The 24222-nt window shown below is 38.5% G+C and overlaps 1 protein-coding gene across 1 annotated transcript; it reads right to left on the bottom strand.

Moving 5' to 3' along the window:
* Positions 1-1097: 1097 nt before the first annotated feature.
* zmp:0000001114 (suppressor of tumorigenicity 14 protein homolog) lies at positions 1098-24010 on the bottom strand. Its single transcript, XM_044117456.1, has 19 exons — positions 23798-24010; positions 17927-18077; positions 17160-17317; positions 15569-15639; positions 15160-15332; positions 14350-14382; positions 13773-14001; positions 12178-12317; positions 11501-11604; positions 10939-11048; positions 9973-10103; positions 9423-9527; positions 8593-8700; positions 7134-7247; positions 6595-6714; positions 6007-6187; positions 3170-3444; positions 2584-2720; positions 1098-2458 (listed from the first exon to the last, which is right to left on the bottom strand). Exons 1-19 carry the CDS (start codon positions 23816-23818, stop codon positions 2297-2299), a joined length of 2523 nt encoding a protein of 840 aa, XP_043973391.1. The 5' UTR covers positions 23819-24010; the 3' UTR covers positions 1098-2296.
* Between the last annotated feature and the right edge of the window lie 212 nt (positions 24011-24222).

The following is a 24222-nucleotide window of genomic DNA, read 5'->3' as shown; positions in this document are numbered from 1 at the left end:
CTCTTCCTTTGCTGAGGGCTAACCAGCTCTGGTTGTCTTATGTTGTTCTTTAGTTTTGCCTTCTGTTTTATTTGTAAGTTGTTCGTCACAACCATGATGTGTCAACACCATAACTGACATTTTACAAAACTTTGAGGAAATTTTGTGAAATAAATGCTTAATTTTAGTACACTGTAACGATTTCATGGACCTGATGAGCTATAATATGGCCTCATTCAGAATATCAGTCTCTTTCAGTGACAGTGTTGGCAAATCTCACTTAAGAATTGTAGTTAATTCATTTTAATGTATTTTACATAAATGGCATTACTTAACATGTATCAAGCATTTCTTTGTGCTTACTAGTTTGTCACCATCTTCAGTTCTGCGTCAACTGCGTCATGCACTGTCAACTTCGTCAGATGGACTTTATGTTTTTTGTTTTAAATAATAGGCTACTTCTTTTGTTTCTTGAGAAGCATTTCTCTGTAAACCTGAGTAAAAGTATCACTAATAGGGTCATAAAAAAATAATTTTCTATTTATTTTTGTCGGATGTTGATGACAAAAGTTCTCGGTCAGGTCCATTAAAAACTTTATTTTCAAAAAAATGTTGCAACTGGGAGCCTGGGGTGTTTGCTACCAGTTACCTTCGTGCAGATGAACATGTGGTAGTTGCAGTCATCAGTTTCATTCAACTGGTCATTAGGCTGCAGGCCTTCATCCGTCTCTTGCATTGTTCCAGATTCCGTTTGGATTTTGGAAATTGAATAAATTGTACTCCGCCCTCTGGATAACTGCTGTTGGGATATTACCCACTGGCGACATTGGATCACAATTTACTATTATTTCCCCCGAAATCTCTGACCGCAGTAATGACGAACCCCGGCACCATTGAGCCAGGTTCAGTTCCTCCAGATAAGAAACACATACTTCTGGACAAATTGCGAACGCCAAGGTCACGTGCTTACAAACGCCCTAGAATGATTGACGTCATGTTATATGCTTTAAAATTAGTCCCTCGCATGATAATTTTTGGTATATAAACACATTATCAAGCAGAATAAACAGTGAAGCACGTTTTTGGTGAGGTTGTTTAAAGAAAAAAAGTCAGACAAAGACAGGGGTATTCGCTTTAATTCCAAGCCAATATGCCTTAAAGAGAGAATTACACACCGACCCATGCCTAGTCCTCTCCAATACTTTTTGGAAAGAATACACATTCACACCTTAGGTTTTGCTAGTTTATCCCAAAACAAGTCAGGCCTAAAATTGGTTATCCTGTCAAATTGGTTTTGAGTAGAAATACTCTTAGCTGTGGTTAATCTCTTGAACGTCTCTCATGCTGAGCTGTAATCATAGACTTGGTCTGCTCAAACCAGCTGGATCCTCCACCCACCAATTTATATATAAATACTTTAAAAATATTTACAAATTTAGACAAAAGCCAGTAACCATGGAAATATAAAACAAGAAAATATATTGGGTCGAGGAGGGGAACACATAAAAAAACATTCCAGTACCATTATTCAAGAACCACTGTGATATTTTTGCCTAGTTTGGCCCACCAATAACAGACCTGGCATACTTTAACCATTGGCCATTTTCCAAAGCAAATCACAAGCTTTTAGATTGATTAATGCAATTTCTGCCTTCCATTGCAGCCAGCTCCTGGTATTTATGCAGTCTAAGCATAACATGAAAATGACTGTACATAAATGATGTTGGTCCATTTTTCCTTATTGGATATTTCAATTTTACCCCATCCCCACTCAAATGGGACGTTTTGTTTACATTTTAAGTTAAATTCTAAAGTTGTGAAAGAACGGTGGAACATTAACTGCATGTCGGAAAGTGAGATCAAATTAGTTTGGGTATAGAAAACGGAAAAATATTCAAAATAAAAATCACTAATGGCACCGTACACAAAGAAAATCAGTTTGTAAAAATCCAAGTAAAATATTTAAAAAGGTTAAACAACCAAAAGTATTCCCAAATCATACATAAATAATTTTTGTACACACTGTGGCTTGTATCCATCAGTTAGGTATTGCTTCAATAGATGGCAGCATGACACACTGCTAAGAAACACCTTTAGAAAATGTACAAAACTTGAGTCTGTGGAGTTCCTGTGGGAGGTTGGCAACCACATAATGTGCTTAAAGTCATTCATGTGAACAGCTGGGCCCATGCAACAGTATGCTCAGCCGGCTGTTAAGAATAGATAAAACTCAAAAAGACTTGGCCTGAACGATGCTAAAAAGTTCTGTTTCCAGCATTTCTAGCACTGCAATCTTTCCTGCTGCTGCATTTGTTCATCAAATGTTTGACTCCTTTTTGATCCATTCTCTGAGCTTGGTGACGCGGGTGTAGACTCCGGGCTTGTTCCGACGGCCGCAGCCCTCACCCCAGCTCACAATGCCGGCCTGAAACCACTTCCCATTCTCCTCCTTGCACGACAAAGGGCCTCCGGAGTCTCCCTTGTGAGTGCCACAGGTGAGCAAGTAAAATCATCAGATTGTGTTTGGTTGTGATGGCACAGCAATTACAAATGTGTGAAAACTTCTCGCTTTTCTTTCCTGGGGAAAATTTTGCACGGTCTCACCTGGCAAGCGTCGACTCCTCCTGTCAGGAATCCACTGCAGAACATCCTGGAGGTGACCTGTTGAGTTATGACCTGCTTGCACACTGTGTCATTGATGATTTTCACTGTTGCTTCCTGCAGCAACATTGGCAACATAGCTGCAAAAGTGATAAGAGAGGGGTCAGCGACTCTGGCCATGTTAGCTTAATGTTCATGGCCAACATCAAAGGTGTTAATGGCCTGGATTAGAGGTTGCTAACAGAGGTTTATGAAACGTCCCTTCGGAGTGGGAGTTCATGTTGACTTATGGATACAGAAGATGTCTCTTAAGTGAGTGGAACAGATCAGGAAAAAAGGTAAGGCAAAAGGGAAGCGTGATAAAGCAGCAGTGAAGTGCGTCATGTTGTAAGACATGGGAAACAACACGAGCGACAATAAAGGCAGAGGGGGATGAAGGGAAGACAATGGCTTTAGGGAACGCCACAAGGAAAAATATGATGAATGGCTAAATTAGCCATCATCGAGACCCAAAAACATTATTCAAATTTGCAATAAAAAAAAAAAAGAAAACGAAGAATATGGGCACAATTCTACAGAGAATTCTTACAAGTAGCTCCTTCCCGGACTGCGCCCCAGCCCGTGACAGAGCAGGACAATCCAGCAGGGAAGACATGGGAGGGAGAGGGGAGGCAGATTGGTTGGACAGTGTTGCTCCACTCCAGCACCTCTGTGAGCTCCAGTAGCGCAATGTCATAGTCTTGGGTAATTTCACTGTAATCTGGATGAGGAACAATCCTCTTCAAATTACGCCTCTGAGCGACTTCCATCTCATACTGGTCCCTCAAACCACTGTATGTGCGCCAGTTGGTTGGATCAAGATGGCTGTAAAAGCATGAGAGACATGAAGTAAATCATTTTCTGTGCCTTGCAAAAGTATTCACATCCATTGTGTCACAGTTCCCAACCCTGGCCTTAAGTCTTTGCAGCATCAAGAAAGGTTTCTTCCTGGAATCCACTGCATTAACTTCTTCTATCTTCCCATCAACTTTAAACAATGTTAAAGTGGGGGTTGGAGGGGAGGAATTATGTAAAATCAATATTTTACATGTTATATTATTCCCTCATCAGAAACATACCTGGAGTGTTACACTGAGTGTTTTATGCATGTTTGAAGAATCACTGACTCTCCTGTAGCTATTTGGGTTCTTAAACACCAGCTCTCACAATCTGCTGGCTAGTTCAACAAACCTCAGTCCTCAGGCTGAGTTTTGCTGGTGGTCAGGCCCCCTCACCAGTTTCAGGACCTGAACAGAACCCCTTTAATGCTGAAAAATGATCAAATGTTACAAGCCATGCATGTCATGCAAATCGAACAGATACAGAGTTACGTTCACCGTCCAACGCTGGGGCCACACTTAGCTCACCTTATGGATGAAACCAAGTGAGGCGAATTTAGCTTTTTATTCTTTTATGCAATCTGTACCCTCCCTAAAGGGTAGTCAAATCAGTTTCAGTGTGTTTACATACGACTGCCAGCAGTCACACATAAACATGGTTATGTGAGCTGCAGCGGGGGTGTGCATGTAAGCAGTTAAAAGAGGTTAAGTGAGATAGGGGAAAAGATATAACCTACAACAGAGTGTTAGAAAGTGTAGGATCTTCTTAAAGAGGCAAAGGAGTCAAATTTCAAGGACTCAAATTGTGAAGTCAAATTTCTTATGTTTTGTGAAATGTACAGCATTTTTATAACAACTGGAAGGTTAACAGTTACTTAATTGTGTTGTACAATGGCACTTTGTGCCTAAAAACACATTGCCCCTTGAAAGAAAAACATCCCCACAGTATACTGCTGTCACTCCCGAAAAGTATAGAATTTTGTTCCACCCTTCAATAAAAGCTAAATTTGTGGAATGCAGAACTAATGGATTTCCTGTCAACAGAATCTTCAACTGGAACTGTCTGCAGTTTTTTTCTCACATTTATGCTCTGCTTGCACAGTTTAGGTAGAAGGTGAGGTCTTGGTAGTTTTTCATTTGTGTCAAGCTTCTGGGAACTTTATGGGACCATCTGATGAAACTAGTGCTTTATGAGATGTTTATAGCTTATGTAGGATAAAAAGTCCCTCCACTGGCTCCTGGTACCTCAAAGAATAGACTTTAAAATACTGTTGCTAGTTTATAAATCACTGAATGGTTTGGCACCACAATACATTAAAGATCTGCTGCTGTTGTATCAACCTTCCAGAACCTCTCAGGTCTTCTGGTTCTGGTCTGCGCTGCACCCCCAGAACCAGAACCAAACGAGGAGAAGCGGCATTCAGCATCTATGCACCACAAATCTGGAACAAACTTCCAGAAAACTGTAAAACAGCTGAAACACTGACTTCCTTTAAATCTCAACTGAAGACCCACTTGTTTAGAGTTGTATTTGAAACGTAATCAATTAAAAAATTTTTTGACAGAATCTGACTTAATGTTGTGTTTTGATTGTTGATTCTATGTTTCATTGTGTTTTTGTGTCTGATATGATGTAAAGCACTTTGAAATGCCTTGCTGCTGAAATGTGCTATACAAATAAAATTTGATTTTAATTTAATTTGAAAAAGTTTTATAACCTTGCCCCTCAACTTGTTCACAATTATTTTACTTGGTCTTCATAAAGCTATCTGTTCATCAGTGTTCTTCGCAACCTTTATGGCCTTCATTAAAAGTGTGTTAACACCGAGATCAAACTATGTGCATGTAGAGTATTTGCTAATTAGGTGACTTGACAGTTTGTTGCACTGGATTTAATTTAGGCTTACAGTAAATCAGGGTTGTGTAAGGCCTGAAAGCAATGGGTCAGTGTTTGCTTCCGATACATATTTTCTAAAATACATTGAAAGCCGTGTATCATAAAAATGATACACCATTTTCTATGTATCACAGAAAACACTATGTATCACTATGACACATAATGAAAAATGTATCACTATTTTCTAAAATGTTTTGATCATGTAAAAAGTTCAAGGACATTGTTTTTACACAAATAAAGTGTGCTTTATGCAATGCTTGCATTAAGGTTACTAAATGGATGTGAAACTGACTAAATGTTTCACAGTATGAATATTTAACACCTTATGATGGTTATGTCCTAATTCATTTAACCATTTCAACATTGTAGACAAGTCTGAAAAAAAAAAAAACAACCTGTGCAGCTGTCACAAATGAATGTATTACGGCCGTGTTCAAGCTGAACAGAATGGTTAGTGCACCACCAACAGGCTGCTGTGGTGAACACAGCAAGAAATGCTGATTTGTAAGGGAGAGATTCTGTATTTGTTGTAGACTGCTAGTATCCTTCTTTCCAGTTGAATCCATCTTAGAAAATGCAGTATGATGTGAAGAGAAGATCTGAAAAGTTGTGTTGTTTTAGCTCTGTGCATTTCTGACTTCTGTGACTTACTCTGAGTCCATGTTGACGAAACAGTGAGCGGCGGACAGGAGCCACCTCTCTGAAATGATCGAGGCGCCGCACTGATGGCCAAAATTCTTGAAGTGAAGGCTGACCTGCCAGGGCCACGCCCCAACATCAGCGTTCTGCCCTCCTACGATTCGGTTCATCTTGTAAGGCCTGGTGCCGCAGTCTGGAATACAACAGAGAAAGGTTTCAGAGATGAAATAAAAAATCCTATCTCGATCCAATCCATGGTGGGGGAAAAAAAAAAAGCTGAAAATTAAATTGACTTTGATGAACACTGACACAAAGCCAGTCATTGCTGTTGATGCTAATGACTTTTAAAATCCTAATGAGATACACAGTAAAATTTGTAAATAAAAATGAAAATAAAATGCAGGTGCTCTCTGAGGCTTAAATGTGGTAAATATATATAAACACAGTTGGCCTGGGGTTCTTCTTCTTACCAGACAGCCCAACGTGGAGCTCAATCTGGCAACTATAATCTTCTTTGAAACTGACGAGATTAAATCCAGCTTCAGCTGTTTAAAAGAAAACAAAACACTGAAGAGTCCAAGAAGGAGGAAGATTCCTCACCGCATGATTGTTCATCTGAATTATCCGAGCAGTCTTTCACGCGGTCACATTCGGCATTCACCTTGTTGACACATTCTCCGCTGCTGCACTTAAAGCTGAAGTCAGAGCACAAATCTGGGGCTGCAAAAGGGGGTGGAGACAGGACCCGAAGTGAAAACACACATTTAACCGGTGAAATACTACGCAATCAGTGAGGCTTCAGAGTGAGGCTCCAATGCACAATGTGCAGTGATTGAGCAGCAGATTGCATTGATTGGGCATATTGATTGGGATTAAGGCCTAATATGCCTCCTTATTCACAGAAGTGAAAATCAAAAGGAAATGCAATCGTGCCCTCTGTGAACGTCTGTGACTGCAAGAGGGGAGTCAGAGAGAAATTGATGAAGACTGAAGAGGAGAGTAGGAAGAAATAAAACAGAGTAAAAACAACAGTGAAAAGAGAAATAGACAAAGGTCTGAGTGAAACATCTTTGTTATTCCCACAACCAGGCAGAGGTGATTGTTTTGTTTAAGAAGCAAAAACGTGGTCATCTGCTTACAGGCTTCGCATGAGGCCTCATCACTTCCATCCTCACAGTCCTTCAGTTTGTTGCATATAACATCTTGAGGAAGACAAACTCCATTTCCACATCGCCACTCATTTGGCTGACAACCTGGTGTCAACGAAACAAGTTTCGAAGGAAGTTATATCAAAGACAGACATTAGTGCAGCAGTAAAAAAAAGGCATCAGCATCTGCAAGTATTAGATAGGATTTGTAGTGATGTATGCACACATCCCAGGTATCAGTGACCATATTGTATGGGGTCAGCTACTGATTTCAAGATTTACAAAGTTTCTAAAAAGTTTAGTTTCAAAACGGCTTAGATTTTTGATCTTACCATTTCTACACTTTGAAGTGCTTTAATGACCTGCCCGAAAATATCCCAGAGTGAGCAAAATTTTCAGTGCTTGTTGCTCCACAACGTAGGTCAGCTGGCTGGTAGAGGGTCATTTAATGTTTTACTGACAATAACAGGAAAGAAGAACTTAACTAACTCAGCTTACATTATTATCAGTATTAGGAGCATAAAAAGATTCAAGACAGGATGTTTACCAAATATATGCCATAATTTAAACCTGGGCCGATTTATTACAGATTGAGATCCATAAAGCTGTAATATACAATTAGAGGCCAAGCTTCAGAACCTCCGACTTCAGAATCTCTGAAGCTTAAAATGTTTTGGGTTTTTTTTAGCAGGATATTTTTGTATAATTGCAATATAAATCCAAGAAGTGCCTGCTTTCTCTTATTCCTCCCCTGCTAATATCATGGCAAGGTTTTTCCTTAATAGCATGGAAAAGCTGAATGACGTATTTGCATTTTTAATACAACCTGTAAAAATATCTGCAGTGAAGCAGGAGGTGTACAATTTGGAGGTGTGTGCTTTTACACAGAAAGGAGCGCAGTCCATAACAAACTGTGTGCAAGACCCCTGATGATGGCCTTATATACTGACATGCAGAAAGTGGACCATTCATTTCAGCTACTTGGCAACATTCTTATTGATGGAGCCAGAACAGCAGCCATGTCTATAGCAGCTGCACCACCAAGACCATTGTAATGTTTGTGCCACATTGTTACTTGGTGTACTGCCGGCTTAGTACTGGCATGGTTATGAGTCCAGTGTAGCCAGTACTCCTGTAAGTTCTCTGATGAATATGTACCTAATGGCTATGAATTACTAATAAACAGCAACTGCTGCTTTTGGGTTACTCTAAGAGGGATTTACAACTTATAACATCAACTTAATAATAAACCGCCACTAGGATCTCAGTATCAAGGTTTCATGCCAGCTCAAAACAGCTGAGAGAGAGAGAGAGAAATGCTCCCCAGGAGATAATAAACTTCTCTCTGGAGATGGACTATAGTGATCATCCACCTTGTGGTTAATTTTCAATGTCATGTTTTGGTCTGTTTGGAAGTCTGGTGCCTTAAATAGCTCTCAATCATACTTACCGCATAGTTTCTCGTCGCTCCCATCTCCACAGTCGTTGGAATTATCGCATACAAAGAGTTTTGATTTGCACAAACCATTACTGCAGGTAAACTGGTCACTGCCACATTCTAAAACAAAGGAAATTTGGACACACGTGCACATAAATAACATGAACAAACGAATAAACTTGGAACAGCAAAGCATGTATGGGCTGCATCAGATAGTAATAACTGAACTGCAAAGTAAAAGCTGAACAGTTTTTGCAAAAATATCAAGATGCTTGAATTGAACGTGAAGCAAAAAAGCAGCGGTAAGAAGGAAAACTGCAGGTCTCGTCTGGCCCTTGCTTTAAGATAACAAAGAAACCATGGTAATTACTATGTAACATGTTCTGAGTGTTTAATTCAAAGTGATCAATGTGGAAATAAATTTAAATTATAACTTTTGGTAAGTTGTGCCTGATTTTTTGGCTATTAGCACTAAATGATTTCCTAGAGTCTAGAAGAGTGGCACTGAGGAGAAGATAAGATATGATCTGGCTCGTAAAAAACACAGCTTGTCATTTTTATGCTCCTCAGATTTCGTTATCTCAGGACAGATGCCGGCTAAGTGTTTCCCCCTCCTCCTGCTCGTTTTGCTGAGCTAAGCTAACTGGCTGCTGGCAACACTTACCAGGCAGAGATGAGAGTGGTATCCATCTTCGCATCTGACTCTCAGCAAGAAGGCCATTATAAAGAATAGTTTTTAAAAAAAGCTATTTCTTTTTAAGAAATGAGAGGGGGCATGGGAAGGGAAGGGGTGTAGAGACGGGTTTATTAAAGGAATAAAAAGTCTCGCCAGATCAACTTACTGCATTTCCTCTCATCGCTCATGTCGCCACAGTCGTTCCAGCCGTCACACCTTTTGTTTGCATCAATGCAAAAGCCATTGCTGCACGCGAACTGGTCAGGGCAAGCTACTCATGTAGACAGAAAAAAGGGACATAAGGAAACAGCAATGACAAAGTCACTGAGAGGGCAGCGATAGTATATTCACAGCAGGCATAAAAAAGTTGATCAGGGCAATTATAAATCAATGTTGATCAAACAGAGAACCAATGTTAGAGCAGAAGGGACACTCCTGTCTGACAGCTACAAATAAAACCGACCCACTAAACAGGCTCTCTGCTAATTAGTCCACCTCTTATATTTCAGTCCTGCAATCTCCAAGTCTGTGTAAAGCAAACTGCGTTAGCTTTATTGTCAATAAGCCTTAGTCTTTTTGTCTTCAAAGCACAAAATTGCTACCTTTGTTGGCACTGTAATGGCAGGCTCAGTGTGTCACTGTCATGTTACAACACTTCACTCAATGCTCGCAAATAGTGGTGTTTATGTGGTTGAGAAAAACAAGAATCAACTTACGGTTAGCTGGATTTATGGCTGTGTACGTTGCATGGAAGCCCTTGTCGGTAAAGGACTCATCGGAGTGGAAGATCACTTTCAGTTCATTAGACGGACTGGTCAGAACCCAAGATGCCAATTCTCCACAATATCTGAGACACAGGACCCATTGGTTTCAAGATGCCATTGTGTTGGATTGCAGAAAAATGACAAAATTTGACTGTATATTAAAAGCACTGTAATCCTTCTAGGTTAAATCCCCTCTCCAGATGCACATAAATAAATGAACTCAGATTATTTTTTGCTTTAATTTATGTCACTTGATAGTTAACTAGCTGTATCAAGGAATCAGCATAAGCAAATATTGGTGTATTGTGATTTAGAAATAATGCTCAGGGGGACTAAAAAGATTCACTTATAAAATTTTATGCCAGATAAAAATTGTATGCAGCACATTCAAGCCCAGTGGTGGTACTTCTAATAATTCACATATTTGGTATTGGTGATCAATAACTTAAAAGCATAAGTCAAAAGTCTATTTCTGTTCAACATTCTTCAAAATGGGAAAAAAAATGACAGAAGATGTCATTCAGGTAATTATTTGTGCTAATAAGTCAGGAAAATGTGACTCAATATCAGCTGCTCACCAGAACCTGCCCAAATCTACAGACACAAAAAAAAACTTTAAAACAAAGAGGAGGTCTGACAAAATAGGCCCAATAAGGACCAAAGTTTATCTTAGATATTTACCAAATATGAATGAATGTATAGACAATTATAAAACAAATCCAAAATGTCATAAAATGAGAAAAAAACTGAGCTATGTGTATTTTTATACTGCATATGCAAGTATCTTGTTATTGCACAATATTGATATGCTTCACATATTGACATGTGAAGCATGACAGTGTGTCCCAGACCCTTGTTTTTATGCGTTGAGTCACTTGACACCGACAAACAATTATAGACCAGTGAATCAAGTCTTACTTCTTCCCCAGAATTTCCACATAATCTTTGTGACACCTTCGAACATCTACGCCCGGCTCTTTCATGCGGAAGACGTTGAATGTCACACGTACCTTATTCCCTGCAGAGACCTGCAGCAAAAAATTTCAGGTGACTGATTTGTAGCAACATTATTGACCAATGTGTCACCTACACGCACAGAGAGAGAGACACGCCTCTACGGCTAAGTGCAAACACAAAGGCTGTGACACATCAAAAGTGGTTTGTGGGTGTACAAATATAGTCATATCCACTTGCATGCATGTCCCCCACACACGCACACACACACACACACACACACACAAACAAGCCACACGCACTAAACCCTGCAGCTCAGCTCAAGCTGCAGCAGCAACAGCAGCCTGACAGATGAAGATAGAAGAGGTACTGAACAGCTTGGCTTCGACAGTGCTGGCTCAGCATTTCTTTCATAGCAGGCTAAGGATGGAGGAGAGGGAAAAGGTGTGGTGCTAGGAAGGAGGGAGCGAGAGCAGAGGAAACTATTGGTGTGGGGCTGGAGAATGAGACTGTAAGTCTTACAAACCTTGATGGTCCATGTGCAATCCGTGGCAGGAGGATAGAAGCTGGGGTAAAGCGGAGATGTGAAATTGTCTTCGTTTTTGGTGAGGACACGATCACATTGGGAAGCTAGAATGCATTATTGTTGTTAGTTATTATCATTTCTTTACTCTTTAAAAACATCTAGAAATATATAGCACCAGTCCAATCATTTTGAAGCACTTGAGAAATATGGAGTTTATAGTCTATGCATTTATTTTGATATCCAAGTAAAAAAACAAAAAAGAAATTCTCAGTAAAAAGAATTTGATTTTAAAGCTGATTTCCAGTTTTAAAATTGAGAAGAATTATAGACACCAGTGATTTAGTCTTTAGGCTATAGACGTAGAAATGAGAAATTACACAACTTATATTTATTGTGAGAAATACAGTGGAAAAAAACCCCAAACATTTATCATGATCATAAAAAATATCTAGGAAGCCCAGACAGTTACATTTGAGTTAAATGCTTTCAATTCAAATATCAGAATGATGAAGACGATGTTTGGAAAAGTATGGTATTTATTAAATGTAAAATGTGTAGGAATCCTGGTTTCAACAAGTGCATAAAATACTACTGATCAAAAGAAATGGATTATAATCCTAAATATTTGACCTGTAAAACAGATCATGTTAAGTACTATGAAAGTGTGGAAAATTTACCTTCACTTTTGGGTATAATTTTGTACTGTGCCTCAAAACCTGGCTTCTGGACATTGGTGTCAGCAATGAAGTTAATCAGCATGATGTTACCGGATGACACAACGCTCAGGGAGTTAGTGGGAGGCCTTTGGCCACATTGTCTGTGGACAAACAAGGAAAACAAACCAGTAAAGACACATTCTAAACGAGTTCCAGCATCCAAGCATAAATAATGTTCTCCATGCTCAAAGCATTTACTGGAGAAAGGGGATCTGTAACACACGAGTGTAATTATTTTTATTCAACAAGATTAAAACACCAGCACATTGCTAGAAACATAAAAATAAAACATTTTGAGAGGAAATCAATAAAAGAGCTGTCAGGAGGAAAAAATAAATTAGAAGAGTAGTATCAGCACTAATAAGAAATTGCTCAGGTGGAGTTTCTAAGTCAAACATTTGTTAGGTTAACAAAAAAAAAAAAAAAAGTTTGAGCGCGGCTAGAGGAAAAGCCATGAAGGCGTAAATGACGTTGCATGAGCAGCAATACATTCACCTCCTGTAGAATAATGTCATTACAGAGTATTATATTATGGCTCTCATAAACCCCATGTCACCTTGAATAAAGCCCATCGCTCAATACCATTATAGAAAAAAATGTTATGCATCACTCGGTAAGGCTGCATTTGTTTGGCATTGGTTTCTGCGTTTCAAATTGCCTGCAGCTACAACTGATGTTGCATTCAGCAACTGATAGATTCATAAAAAAGCGACCTCCCCCACAGACAAAATGCAATTACACACAGTGGTGTAGTCAGATTCAAGTTGGCATCTTTCATAGATCTGAAAAGAGAGGTCTTTCTGAGTCAACTTAATCTCACTCAGGGCTCGAAAGCTGACAATAAAAAAGGAACGCATATCGCAGAAGGCTTCTGAAGTAAGTAAAAAAAATAAATGTAATCACAAAGCCAGAAAAAAAAGGAATGAAGTGGAACATGTTCCACCCACATGAAAACAACTTTTATTCTAAAATCCCTGTGCAACATTTCAGTCAAATACAAAGTGATTCATGGAGGGTTGTCTTTTGGGAATCACTACTCTTTCAGGCAAAATAAAAACTAGACAAATTCTGGTTGAAGCCCAAGAAACAAAAGCTGCCACGCATGGCTAATACAAAAAAATAAGATAAAGAATCCCTACCATAACTAGATACATAAAAGCAGAATTAGCAAATGTAACTATAATTAGATTCTTGCTGTTTGCATAAGAGTAGAAAATGAAGTAAAACGCAGTCTTCTAAAAATATTCATTATGCCCGCCAATAAAACATTTTTAAATTAGTAGCATGGATTCTATACACCACAACCAAACTCCAATGACTCCTTGAGCAATTTACGAAAGCCATACTGCTCCTCCTAATTCTGAGGTTGAAGAATTTGTCAGCTTTCTTTCCCATATCCCAAAGTTCTCTGGGTCCCTCTCTTATTGAATCTGGTACATTCAATGACAAGTGTTGACGATCCTGCACATGGCCTATAAATTTGCAAAACTATATATATATATATATATATATATATATATATATATATATATATATATATTTCCCCCTCTACTTACACTGTGATGGCCTGAGATACATCAGGGCTCAGAGAGTCAAAGATTGAGACAAAGTCATCGCTGCAGTCATCTTCAATGTGGAAAATTGGAAAACTGACTGATATGGTGTTCTCCTCTGCTGCTCGGATTTGCCACTGACAATAAGACTCTGGCTGGTAAGCTGTAGGATACCCGGGGGATGTAAACTTTTGCTCATCCGCAACTGCTTCCAGTTGAAAGAAGCAGTCCTCTGAGAACAAGAAGAATATTGCTCAAATCAAACAAGTTATTGGACACAGACATGAAAAAAAGTAACTTACAGCTGGAAAACATAGTTTGATGAATACTTTTATGAATAATAATGCCAATAATGTTTTTAGTTAAATCAGGGACAGGATAACTTTACGTTTAGCCTCACAACTATAAAGGTAAAGCAACCTAAACTAAATGTAACAAGGATAGTAAGCTTAGATGAAAACAAGCACCTATGCAGTACAGGAGAGGGCCATCATTTGTTAAAGACTGGCAGGAGGGCGAGCATCTAGCCAGCTGGAAAATTACAGCAGCAGGTGATTGAAACAGGACATACTGTACTCACCCGTGGGTTTCCTGGCCAGGCGAGCATCTGTGACTGGAGACAAAGACATTTGGGTGGGGTGACAGGAAAACAGGAGGAAAAGAGGTAAGAATGGGTCACCAAAGTTGTGAGGCTGATAGAATTTGATGTATGAGCCTAAAATATTTGGGTTGCACATTTTCTGTTCCATTTCCCTGCGGTTAAGGGAACTGGTGATGGTGCGTACCTCTTTCTGCTCCATCTCACCTTGCCCTACAGCAGCAAGTCATACATCTCTGTCTAACTATCTGGGACAGCAACATCAAAATTGTACCAACAGAAATCATTTTAAAGAGGACCAAAAACCACAGAGTCACAAGGGCCAGCACTCGGCTGACGGCCAGGATGTCGACAAATGCAAGGCGAGTGCTGAGGAGACAGAAGGAAGAAAAATGGCTCTCTCGAAGCAGGCCAGGGGCCTGGCTAATATCATTAGAGGATCCAAACAGCATAAAATGTGCAATCTCAGATGCAGCACAAGCTGAGAGTGGTCTGCCTTATCTGTTATTATCTTATCAGCACAACTCAGAGCAGCCCATTGTGATATGGATACAAAGCAAAAAGAAAAGAAATGATGACGAGACATGACAAAGACCTTGTTTAGATCTTTGTTCACAGCATGTTATCTTTGTTTGATTGCTCAATCAGTTAAGGCTTACATTTAAAAGCTTTCTTACATTTAAAAGTTTTCTTACATTTAAAAGCTTTCTTACATTTAAAAGCTTTCTTACATTTAAAAGCTTTCTTACATTTAAAAGCTTTCCCCATACACCTGGTTCTGAAGGTACTTACGTGAAGCAGCAATTTCAGTAACCTTGAGGTCATTAAGGTTGGACCTAGTACTTTGTGACGCAACAATTTCCTCCAGTACATTCAAAACCCGCTCCTCTGACAACTCTGGCACATACTCCAGGTCGCTGACTGGGATCTCAAACCGAGACCAGAAATAGGCTCTAACTCCTTCACTGGTGTTTAGAGATGAGAAAAAAAAAGTTAAGGAATTCATAGAAAAATTGACAAAATAAATAAATTTTTTTTAAAAAATCTCCGACCAGCTTAAAGCAACTTGAAAAAGAAAGTTGTGAAAAAATATTTTTGCTGTAATAGTAAATAACTGTAATTTACAAGAAACTGCAATCTGGATATGAGACGGTGGAAAAATGCACGATGTCTAATCCTTATGAAAAAGCGAATGTCTTACCTAAAGGCCGTAACTGCAGATCCTGTGTAATACTTGGTGAGGAGTGGGTCATTCTGGTAGTATTCAACCATCTGTGCAAAAAAACAAATGGTTGAAGCATATTTTAAAATTTCAAGTATAGCATATCATTATAAATGGGCCATTTTCTAATGTCAAAGTATAAAATAGTTTTCAAAAAGAGATACAGCTCCGAAACTGTTGAAATTTTACATCATGCTGCTTCTGCAGGTTTTGGTAGTGTTTTTGCTGGATTGATTCTAGTCTCTTCCGGCTCCAAGACGACTAGAAAGAAGTAAATTTTTGTCCATCATTTATAAGAATATATAATTTCATTTCTAATCCTAAAAATCAGCCATTGCAAGAGTCGTGTCTGTACTAAAGAAGCAACAGACTATCCCTTATCATAAGGTACTGCTCTGAAATCACATTTGGCCAACTATGACTACCATGTAGTCAATGCGATGGATTAGCGACCTGTCCAGGGTGTACCTGGCCTCTCACCCGTTGACTGCTTGAGATAGGCACCAGCCCCGGTCACAACCCCACAACGATAAACAATAAGAGAATGAATGAATGAACGAACGAATGAACGAACGAATGAATGAACGAACATACAGACCCGCAGTCAGGCAGCTGACTGCTATGATTTTCAAACTTGAGGTTTTTAGTGCTACATGTAGAATGTAATATTTCAGAGTTATATTTCTAAAGAAAATATTAATTAAGAACTTTGCGCTGTTCTAATTATATAAGTAACATTCCTGCATTAGAGTGACTAAAAATATGTTAATCATAAGAATGAATCATAAGAAACCGTGTTCTTCACACAATGAATGTTGGAGCCAGACACCAGCCCTGTAGGGAGGTCAGGGGGAAGAAAAGACGCATTAATGGATGTTTAATCCATTTATACAAAATGAGTAAAAAAAACATTCCTTTTTTTACAATCTATGCAAACTTCATATATTAAAAAGCTTTCTACCAATCTAGTCAAATTCTCACAACTTCCTCCTGATGTCGGCATCACATTCTCATCTGTAATATTTTTTCACTGAAGAATATGTGCTCAAAGAGCAGGAGCCTCTTGTCATCAACACGCTCCTGAGTGGTACTACAACATCCCTTCCAATGTTGTTCAGCAAAATCACTCAAGGAATTTACTGTTATTTTTATTTCTTCACCCACTCAGAGGTGCCTTAACTCTTCTGCAGTCTTAAGAGATGGGGTCATTTAGACCCCAGCAAGTCTTTTACTCTGTGTGCGGTCCGGTGGAGTCGAGCTGACACCACGTGCGCTTTCACAAGATTATTTTTTTGTGTGGTTTCGGGAATTGAGGGTCTGACTGGACAGCCCTCCGGCTCCCCCACTGTCCGACCGTGACATTTGCCACGCTCCTCCTGAGCTTTGCTCTAAGACCATGGGACTGTTAAAGCAGTCATTTTGCACTGTGAGGGACATTTTAAAAAGCAATCACTAATAGCATTCAAAGCTACTCTTTTCTGAGAGAGGACGACTAAGAGTAAGGCATTAAAAGTAGCAGAAATGTGTACAGCAGAAGAAATATATGAGACAATCTGGATGCCATACTCACAAGGTCTTCCAGTTTTGAAGCTAAAGTTTTGAAGTCTTGGCTAGTTGCGTCCTCGAGATTTTGGTCATAACTCACACCCGCCAGCTTCATATGACCACTGAAAAGTTGCACTGATGGTTTTTGTTGCTTACTTAGTTTGCCCCTGTGATCGTCATTAACTGAGAAAAGAAACACAGATGAGAGTCAATTGTTTGATCAACAGAATGCTTTAAGATGGCTGCTACTGATGACAGAAGAAACTTTTAAAACGGGGTCTTGAAGCGCAGTCCTCCAGCGTTACAGCATGATCTCATGCTGTGGAGACAGTTTGGCTCTCATGGCAATTAAAAACAGCCACTTGAATCAAGATGGTGTTTATGGAGACTTCACAGGCCTTTTTATCAGTCTCTGTCTGCGTAAATGACAAGAAAACTGTGTCATGGCTCATGACATTTTTCTCCTCTGCATTATTAAAAGGAGAACGTCAGAGCTGTCAAATCGACTAACACTAATGGGAAATTAAAGTCCAAACACGTCACTCTTACACTCTTGTATCAAAGAGCTCTGCCTTCACAGCAAGTGTAAATGATCCACTTTGAGCTTTGTGATGTGCCTGTTTTGGCAGAAGGGAATGCATGCAATGTAAATACGCGAATGTCTTATATCTATTAGGCAAATCTATGCTGAAAGTTTAGGGACTTCCGCAGAGTGTCCAAACATCTAAATATTTGCGGTCCCTGAATACCTGCTCCATTAAATAAATTAGGAAATAAATTATCACTACTTACAGACAAAGAACCAAATGAGGAATGCCGTGACAGCCAAGAAAGCAAGAAGCGCCAGAAGAACAGCAATCAGGATGCAGATCTTCTTCGTCTTTGATGAGGACTTTGGTGCATTGGTTAGGAACACTACATGTTCTTGGTGGCCGTTCTGGTGCTGATCAAAGGAAAAGGTGGAAAAAAAAATAATTATCTTAGCAACAATATAGAGCTATGAAAATATATTACCTCCATTACAGATTTCTTCTGCTTCAGTTTTTTTAGAAATCATTCAGGGTTGGAATTACTGGTGTGTTTGAACCACTGCCCTGATGAATAGCCCACGTGAACTCGAGTTTAATATATGAACTGATAGTTGGACTTTCTCCTTCATTATTTATTGCCTGAAAGCATAATTCATAACCATCAGTTACAGCAAGTTGCTAACTTGGAGGAGCAAAGCAGCCCGAGACCATCACAATACTACCACGTTTGACTGTAGGATACAGGTAACCTGAAATGTGAATATGCATAATAGTGATATAAGAATTTTAAAAAGAAAAAATTATTAATTTATTTAAACGTTAACTCAGAGAAAGTCACAAAATATAACCAGCAAGTTTCCCAACTTAGCAAAGTGGGACACTATGCTAAGTTGAAAAAAAAAGAAAGGGATTTTCTCTTTAGGATATTAGAGAGTTAGTTCAAAACTGGTCAAACCTTTGTATGCAAACGTATTACAATGAAAAGTCTAATACAAGAACTGCCGTAGTGTAATCGAGGAAAAGAGAGTTTTACAGTGAGACCCAGCTGTTATGAAGCGACACACCTTGTTCTATTTTCTAAAACAAACAAGCTCTGACATGATGCTTGGTTTGCTTTTTCTAAAAAAAAACTTGTTCTGCAACACTGACAAGACTACTACCCCCCGCATAACTACATGGCAACATGCTTTACATATATTCAAAGACTGGATGATAACTAAGTGATAAGCTATGGGAAAAATACAGGCATGCAGCTTTAAGAAGCGCTTGAAGGCAGTTTGCGTGTGTTGTTGAGCTCTCTCGAGTGGGTGGACGTAGAGAAAAAAAAAAAAAAAAAAAAAAAGGTTTTGGCTGCTCAGTAATCAACACACAATGAATTCAGTGCCTGCAGCCCATGAGTGAAGAAGCCAGAGTGCCATTAGGGATGGAGAATCACTTTGGTATTAAATCAATTTGTCAGATGTGCTGCTCCTTAAGATGGGGGCTCAATTACTTGAGCCTAGATGATAACTCATGGCAATTAAGGTCCATTCCTGCCCAGTTCAGGCTTCTACACATGCTCTCTAATTGGAATCTGTAACAGCAATCATGGGCCAGAATGAGGAGAATCATTAGATAGAGGGTCAGCAAGTGCCCCAAGGTTCTTCTACATCAATCACCCTGATCACGGCCTAATTATACCATTACATATGCTTCATCATATCCTGTTCTTCACTACTCCAAAGACATACCATCCCACATGAGCATTATGAGAAGTCTCTCCCTCGCCCAAAAGTGTTACTTAATTTCAAAGAAGAGGCAACAAGAGCCCATTCTATGAAAGCATTTGACAGGAAATCAACTGGAGCCACAGACTTGTAGTTAGTACCATGTGAGTGTTGTTGTTTGGTCTAACTGGTTTGACCAGACTGGCTGCAGTGAGGTGTGGTTAAAATGAAGCTGCTCTGGCTTGTGAGTTTCTGCAAGATTTCAATATATTTTTTTAATGGTTTCTCATACAGCAACATTCATTAAAATTTGTTTTTCTATAAAGTAAACTGTAAAAACTTTTCTGCCATTACCTGACAACTTAGCCATATTATTAGTGCATACTTTGTTTGTACCCATTTTCTTTCTATTTTTTCTGTTTATTTTATCCATTTAGTTTAAATACTTATTTTTTGTTTTCCGTTTTTACTGATCTCACATTACTTTCATTATTCTGACTTTGCAGCACGCTGGTGGAACATATTTGTTCCAAAGTGCTTTCTAAATTAATTGTACACTGACATAACATGAAAAACAAACCCCTGTTTCTGAGCCATGCGAAACACTTTATCAGGCCTTGTTAAAACAGTCTTGCTTTTAAGATTTTATTCTCTAACACAAGGAACAAAAAACTATTCCTGCATACGACAACTCCTGATCATCTTGTTTATCTGGCATATCATCAGCTCAAATTTTTCACATCTAATGCTTTGCTAAAATATTTAGGAGGTGGAAGAAAAAGAGTACATAATTTTAAACATTTTTTACTAAACTTAAAACCTTGACACCCATATGTATTCTGCCGATTTTACACACAATAGCATTTGACAAAATCTGCCTTAAAAAGTCGCCTAATTATAACAGAGTCCATCTGTGTGTAATTTCATCACAGTACTAATGCAACTGTTCTGTGAAGTCCTCAGAGCTTCGTTATAGAACATTAATAAATAAACAACATCATGTAGACTAGGGGAGCCCAAGTATAGTCCTCCTTCCAGAGCTCCCATCCCGCAAATTGTAAATCCAACACACCTGAATCAAATGAATGACTCATTATCAGGCCTCTGCAGAGATGCATGAGTGCTGATGAGGGAATTCAGTAATTTGATTAAGGTATATTGAAGCAGGGATGCATCTAAAAGTTGCATGATGGGAGCTCTCAAGGGCTAGACTTCAGCACAAATGATGTAGACCAAATAACTCATCTGACTGGTCATGCATGAAGATCCACATGTGAGGACATCTGCTCAGAACACTACTTTCATAAACTTCGCAAAAATTTTCTTTTTAGAAGAGTGTCAAGAAGAAAATTTGCTTTAAGTTTGCCACAAACCATGTAGGACAAAGCAAATGGGCTGAGAAAAGTACTCTGACCAGATGTGACCATAATGTAAGAGAAGTTAAAACTTCATTTCAACCCATTTTCCAGTATTTGCTTGATAGTTGTTATGTCACCTCAACATTCCTGTCTTGCAGGATTGTGCAACATATTGAGACTAAGCTGTTATTGCAATATTACTGTGCACAGTTTGAAGTGCAACAATAGTTGTCATAATCACTTGTTGTCATAACCACTTGTGAGGTTTCTCAATGTTTAAGTCTTGGGCACAGTTAAAAATGTCTGAGTAACCTTTAGGTTACAGGTGTTGGAAGCCTCATAATAATACATGTATAAAAAGAAGAGTGAAGGCAATGCAAATTGCCAACCAAAACTGCCTTTGCAATATTCTACTATACCAAAATACCAGGGCTTCAGTTGGAATTGCAGCACTTAACAGTTCATCCAAAGTTATTTTTTAACAAAACCATTTTTTACACAGCAGATATCCAAGTTGTTCTGCTCTCCAAATCCCAATAACTTAAGGTTCAGGTTCGTAGTATTATCCATGCTGACCCATATTTTTGTCTTTAACCCATGCAAGCTAAAAAAAGAAAGAGCCCAGGAACCATATTATGGTGGTGAGTATGTCTCACATGTAATTTCTGAGTATTTCTGTCAGGCAGGTTTTGCCCTGTTTTGGAGCAACAGTGACTCTGCCACCAATCTTTTTTCATTCCCAGCTTTGTTTGGGTGTGAACAGCATCCTATCAAAAAGGAATCAGAAATGCTACACCTCCATTGTTCAGGGCTAAGGTCAGTGATTTGTAAAGCTGTGAGATGCATGAAAGCCAAAACCCTCAGTAGCAGCTGCTAACAGCAACAAACCAAACCGCTACAACACAGCCAGGCTGTTTTCTTAATTATTCTTTTCACAACCAAGTCTTTCTTCACAGCTCATGAGTTTGTTAATATGACTTCACTTATGTTGCTAAATCCACATGAGGATTTACAAATAATTCGGAGGTGTCACAATTAAATATTATCTTCCTATATTAAAAAAAACCTGCCTTTTCTAAATAATTATTTACCAACCATCCCACTGTGTCACCACATAAGCAGAGACTCGTCTCACCACATTAATCACAGCATTCCCACTTTCTGTGTCGAAAACTCACCTCTATGTATGCAACAAATCAAATATTAACAAAAGAAAAAGGAAAAAGCCCTCTGGTAATAGTTTGATGTAAGCTACTCAAGGAAAAAAACTATTTTAGATTAAAAATTAGACATGAAGAAACACAGGGTGACAGACTGGCTGGTATGAGATCTTCATAGAATAACAACATCGAGTAAAAAACCCACTGCTACTTGATATTTGCCCAAAACTTATAGCACGGAAGAAATAATGTATTAAATAATTTTACCTAAAAAAATAGAAAAGCAAATCTATTTTCATTGTTGCTAAAATAATGCACTGATTGATTATCACTATTATTATTAGTTATAGTAATTTTATCTAGCATTTACTTATTATTTTTGATTGACTGACTTAAACAAAAATGATGAACATTGCTAACTTTAGTAGTGTTTTTCAAATTATTATTTGGTATTTTATAGCAAAAAACAAAAATCTAATTTAGATAAAAATTCTCATTATTAATCTAAATGCTGCTAGACTCCAACTGTAATATAAAAATGAGTCATTAGTGCCTTTCAGTTAGATAAAGAAAAATCTGCACTGAATTATTTTGCCAGACACATTTTTTTATTTTTTTATTTTTTTTAAAGGCAACCTTCAACCCCAGACCTAAATCCTCTGGGCAAGCTGTGGAGTGAGCTGAAGAGAAGATGTCTGTAGGTACGAAAAGCAGGGGTGCCAATAAATATATCACCAGGGATTTTGGTAAAATAAATATTGTTTCTTAGAGTGTTAATTCTTCCCTACTAAAACTAATGTTCACAGATTGGATTCATCATAAATTTTCAGTGAAAGATGGTCCAAATGAAATAGAAGATCATTCTAAAGGCATTTTAAATGAGCGGTCAGTCCTTTAGATTCCCTATAAGATAAACAGCACTGACTCCCTATGTATGTGACGAATTACTGCAATTACACCAGACAGGGAGATTCAGAGCTAAAAGAAAAGCATAAATCAAAAGGTTTTCCACATATCTACACAATGAGAAAGCCTAAGCGATCACAGCTCAACCAAGACAGCTGCTCTAATCTATTTTGATATTAGAAACAGCCAAATGGATGTCACAAACACACAATGTTAGCAACAGAAATCAACCTACAAACATATGTCCACGCCTTTCAGAATAAACAAAAAACTTTTTCTTGTAAAATCCAGCATGTCAGAATGAACACACTAGAAATGGGATTGTTCTTTTTATACAAATAATCTTCCCTGAAATCCTTAAGAGCAGCTTAAGCATGTCAAAGCATTTTTTTCCCTGTGAATTAAGAACGCAAACTAAACACCCGGAGGTATCCTTCAATATGAAAAAAGTTAATTCCACTAGAGAGAAGACACAAATGTGGGAGATGAAACATAATTTATTCAATAAAGATTAATTGGCATCGATCGAAACACTAGAGCTCGCACCTCATCTGACACCAAATCGTATTTAGCTAATTTTATGAGCAATGTGAATAATCAATGTCCATATATATATATACACACTTTATTCAAAGATGGTTTTATAAATGACACAATTCCAACGTTCAAATACGCTTTGACATAAATATGGTCACATGAATGACCTTATGAATGACATTAGGATTTGTAATGCTTATACAAATCATTATAGGTGAGGCCCCCGGAAGCACACTAAGGGTGTCAACCCACAGTTTCGCGGTGGGAAATAAACTGCTGGAAGAAAAACTGTCAGACGTGTTTACTGTAAGAATCAGTCCGTATTGACTGAAACGCTGAGTTTAAACAGGAGACCCGCGGCAAACTTTACTGCGCCAAAACTTTGTGTGGGGAGCAATTTATAGCAATAGTTACAACGACAAAATAAAAACAAAACAACAACTTACGTCAGATGCGACAAACTTACGTGATATGTGGCAGCACTCATCTTCGAAGACCAGACCCAACTGAAACCCAACAGGAGAACTGTATCTTTCTCCCAAAACGGGAGTTAAATCAAATAAAAATGAATATCAGCAGTCCCTCAGAGATTAACCAAAATTTATTCTTGTGTCAAAGAGCCAGAGCACATTAAACTACCTGAAAACTTCGCTCACACACCTTAGCCCCGCCCACAAGAAGTGCAACGAATCAAATTCCTAACAGTCTCGTCTCACCTCAGTTTTAAAGTAACAGGTGCTGACTGTGGAGGAAAGTTCGCAACAAAAATCTGATTATAAAGCATGAATGGCTGATTATTTAAATCTTAAATTGTAGCCCTTACTGGTCAGTAGTGAGACTTCAATAACTCCAAAAAAAGCCAGGCCGAAAGAGTGTATTTAATGTAATACA

This window comes from Gambusia affinis, linkage group LG05 (assembly GCF_019740435.1).
Source record: "Gambusia affinis linkage group LG05, SWU_Gaff_1.0, whole genome shotgun sequence".
NCBI lineage: Eukaryota > Metazoa > Chordata > Actinopteri > Cyprinodontiformes > Poeciliidae > Gambusia > Gambusia affinis.
Note: the sequence above shows the minus strand (reverse complement) of the source record. Positions and strands in the feature narration are given on the sequence as shown.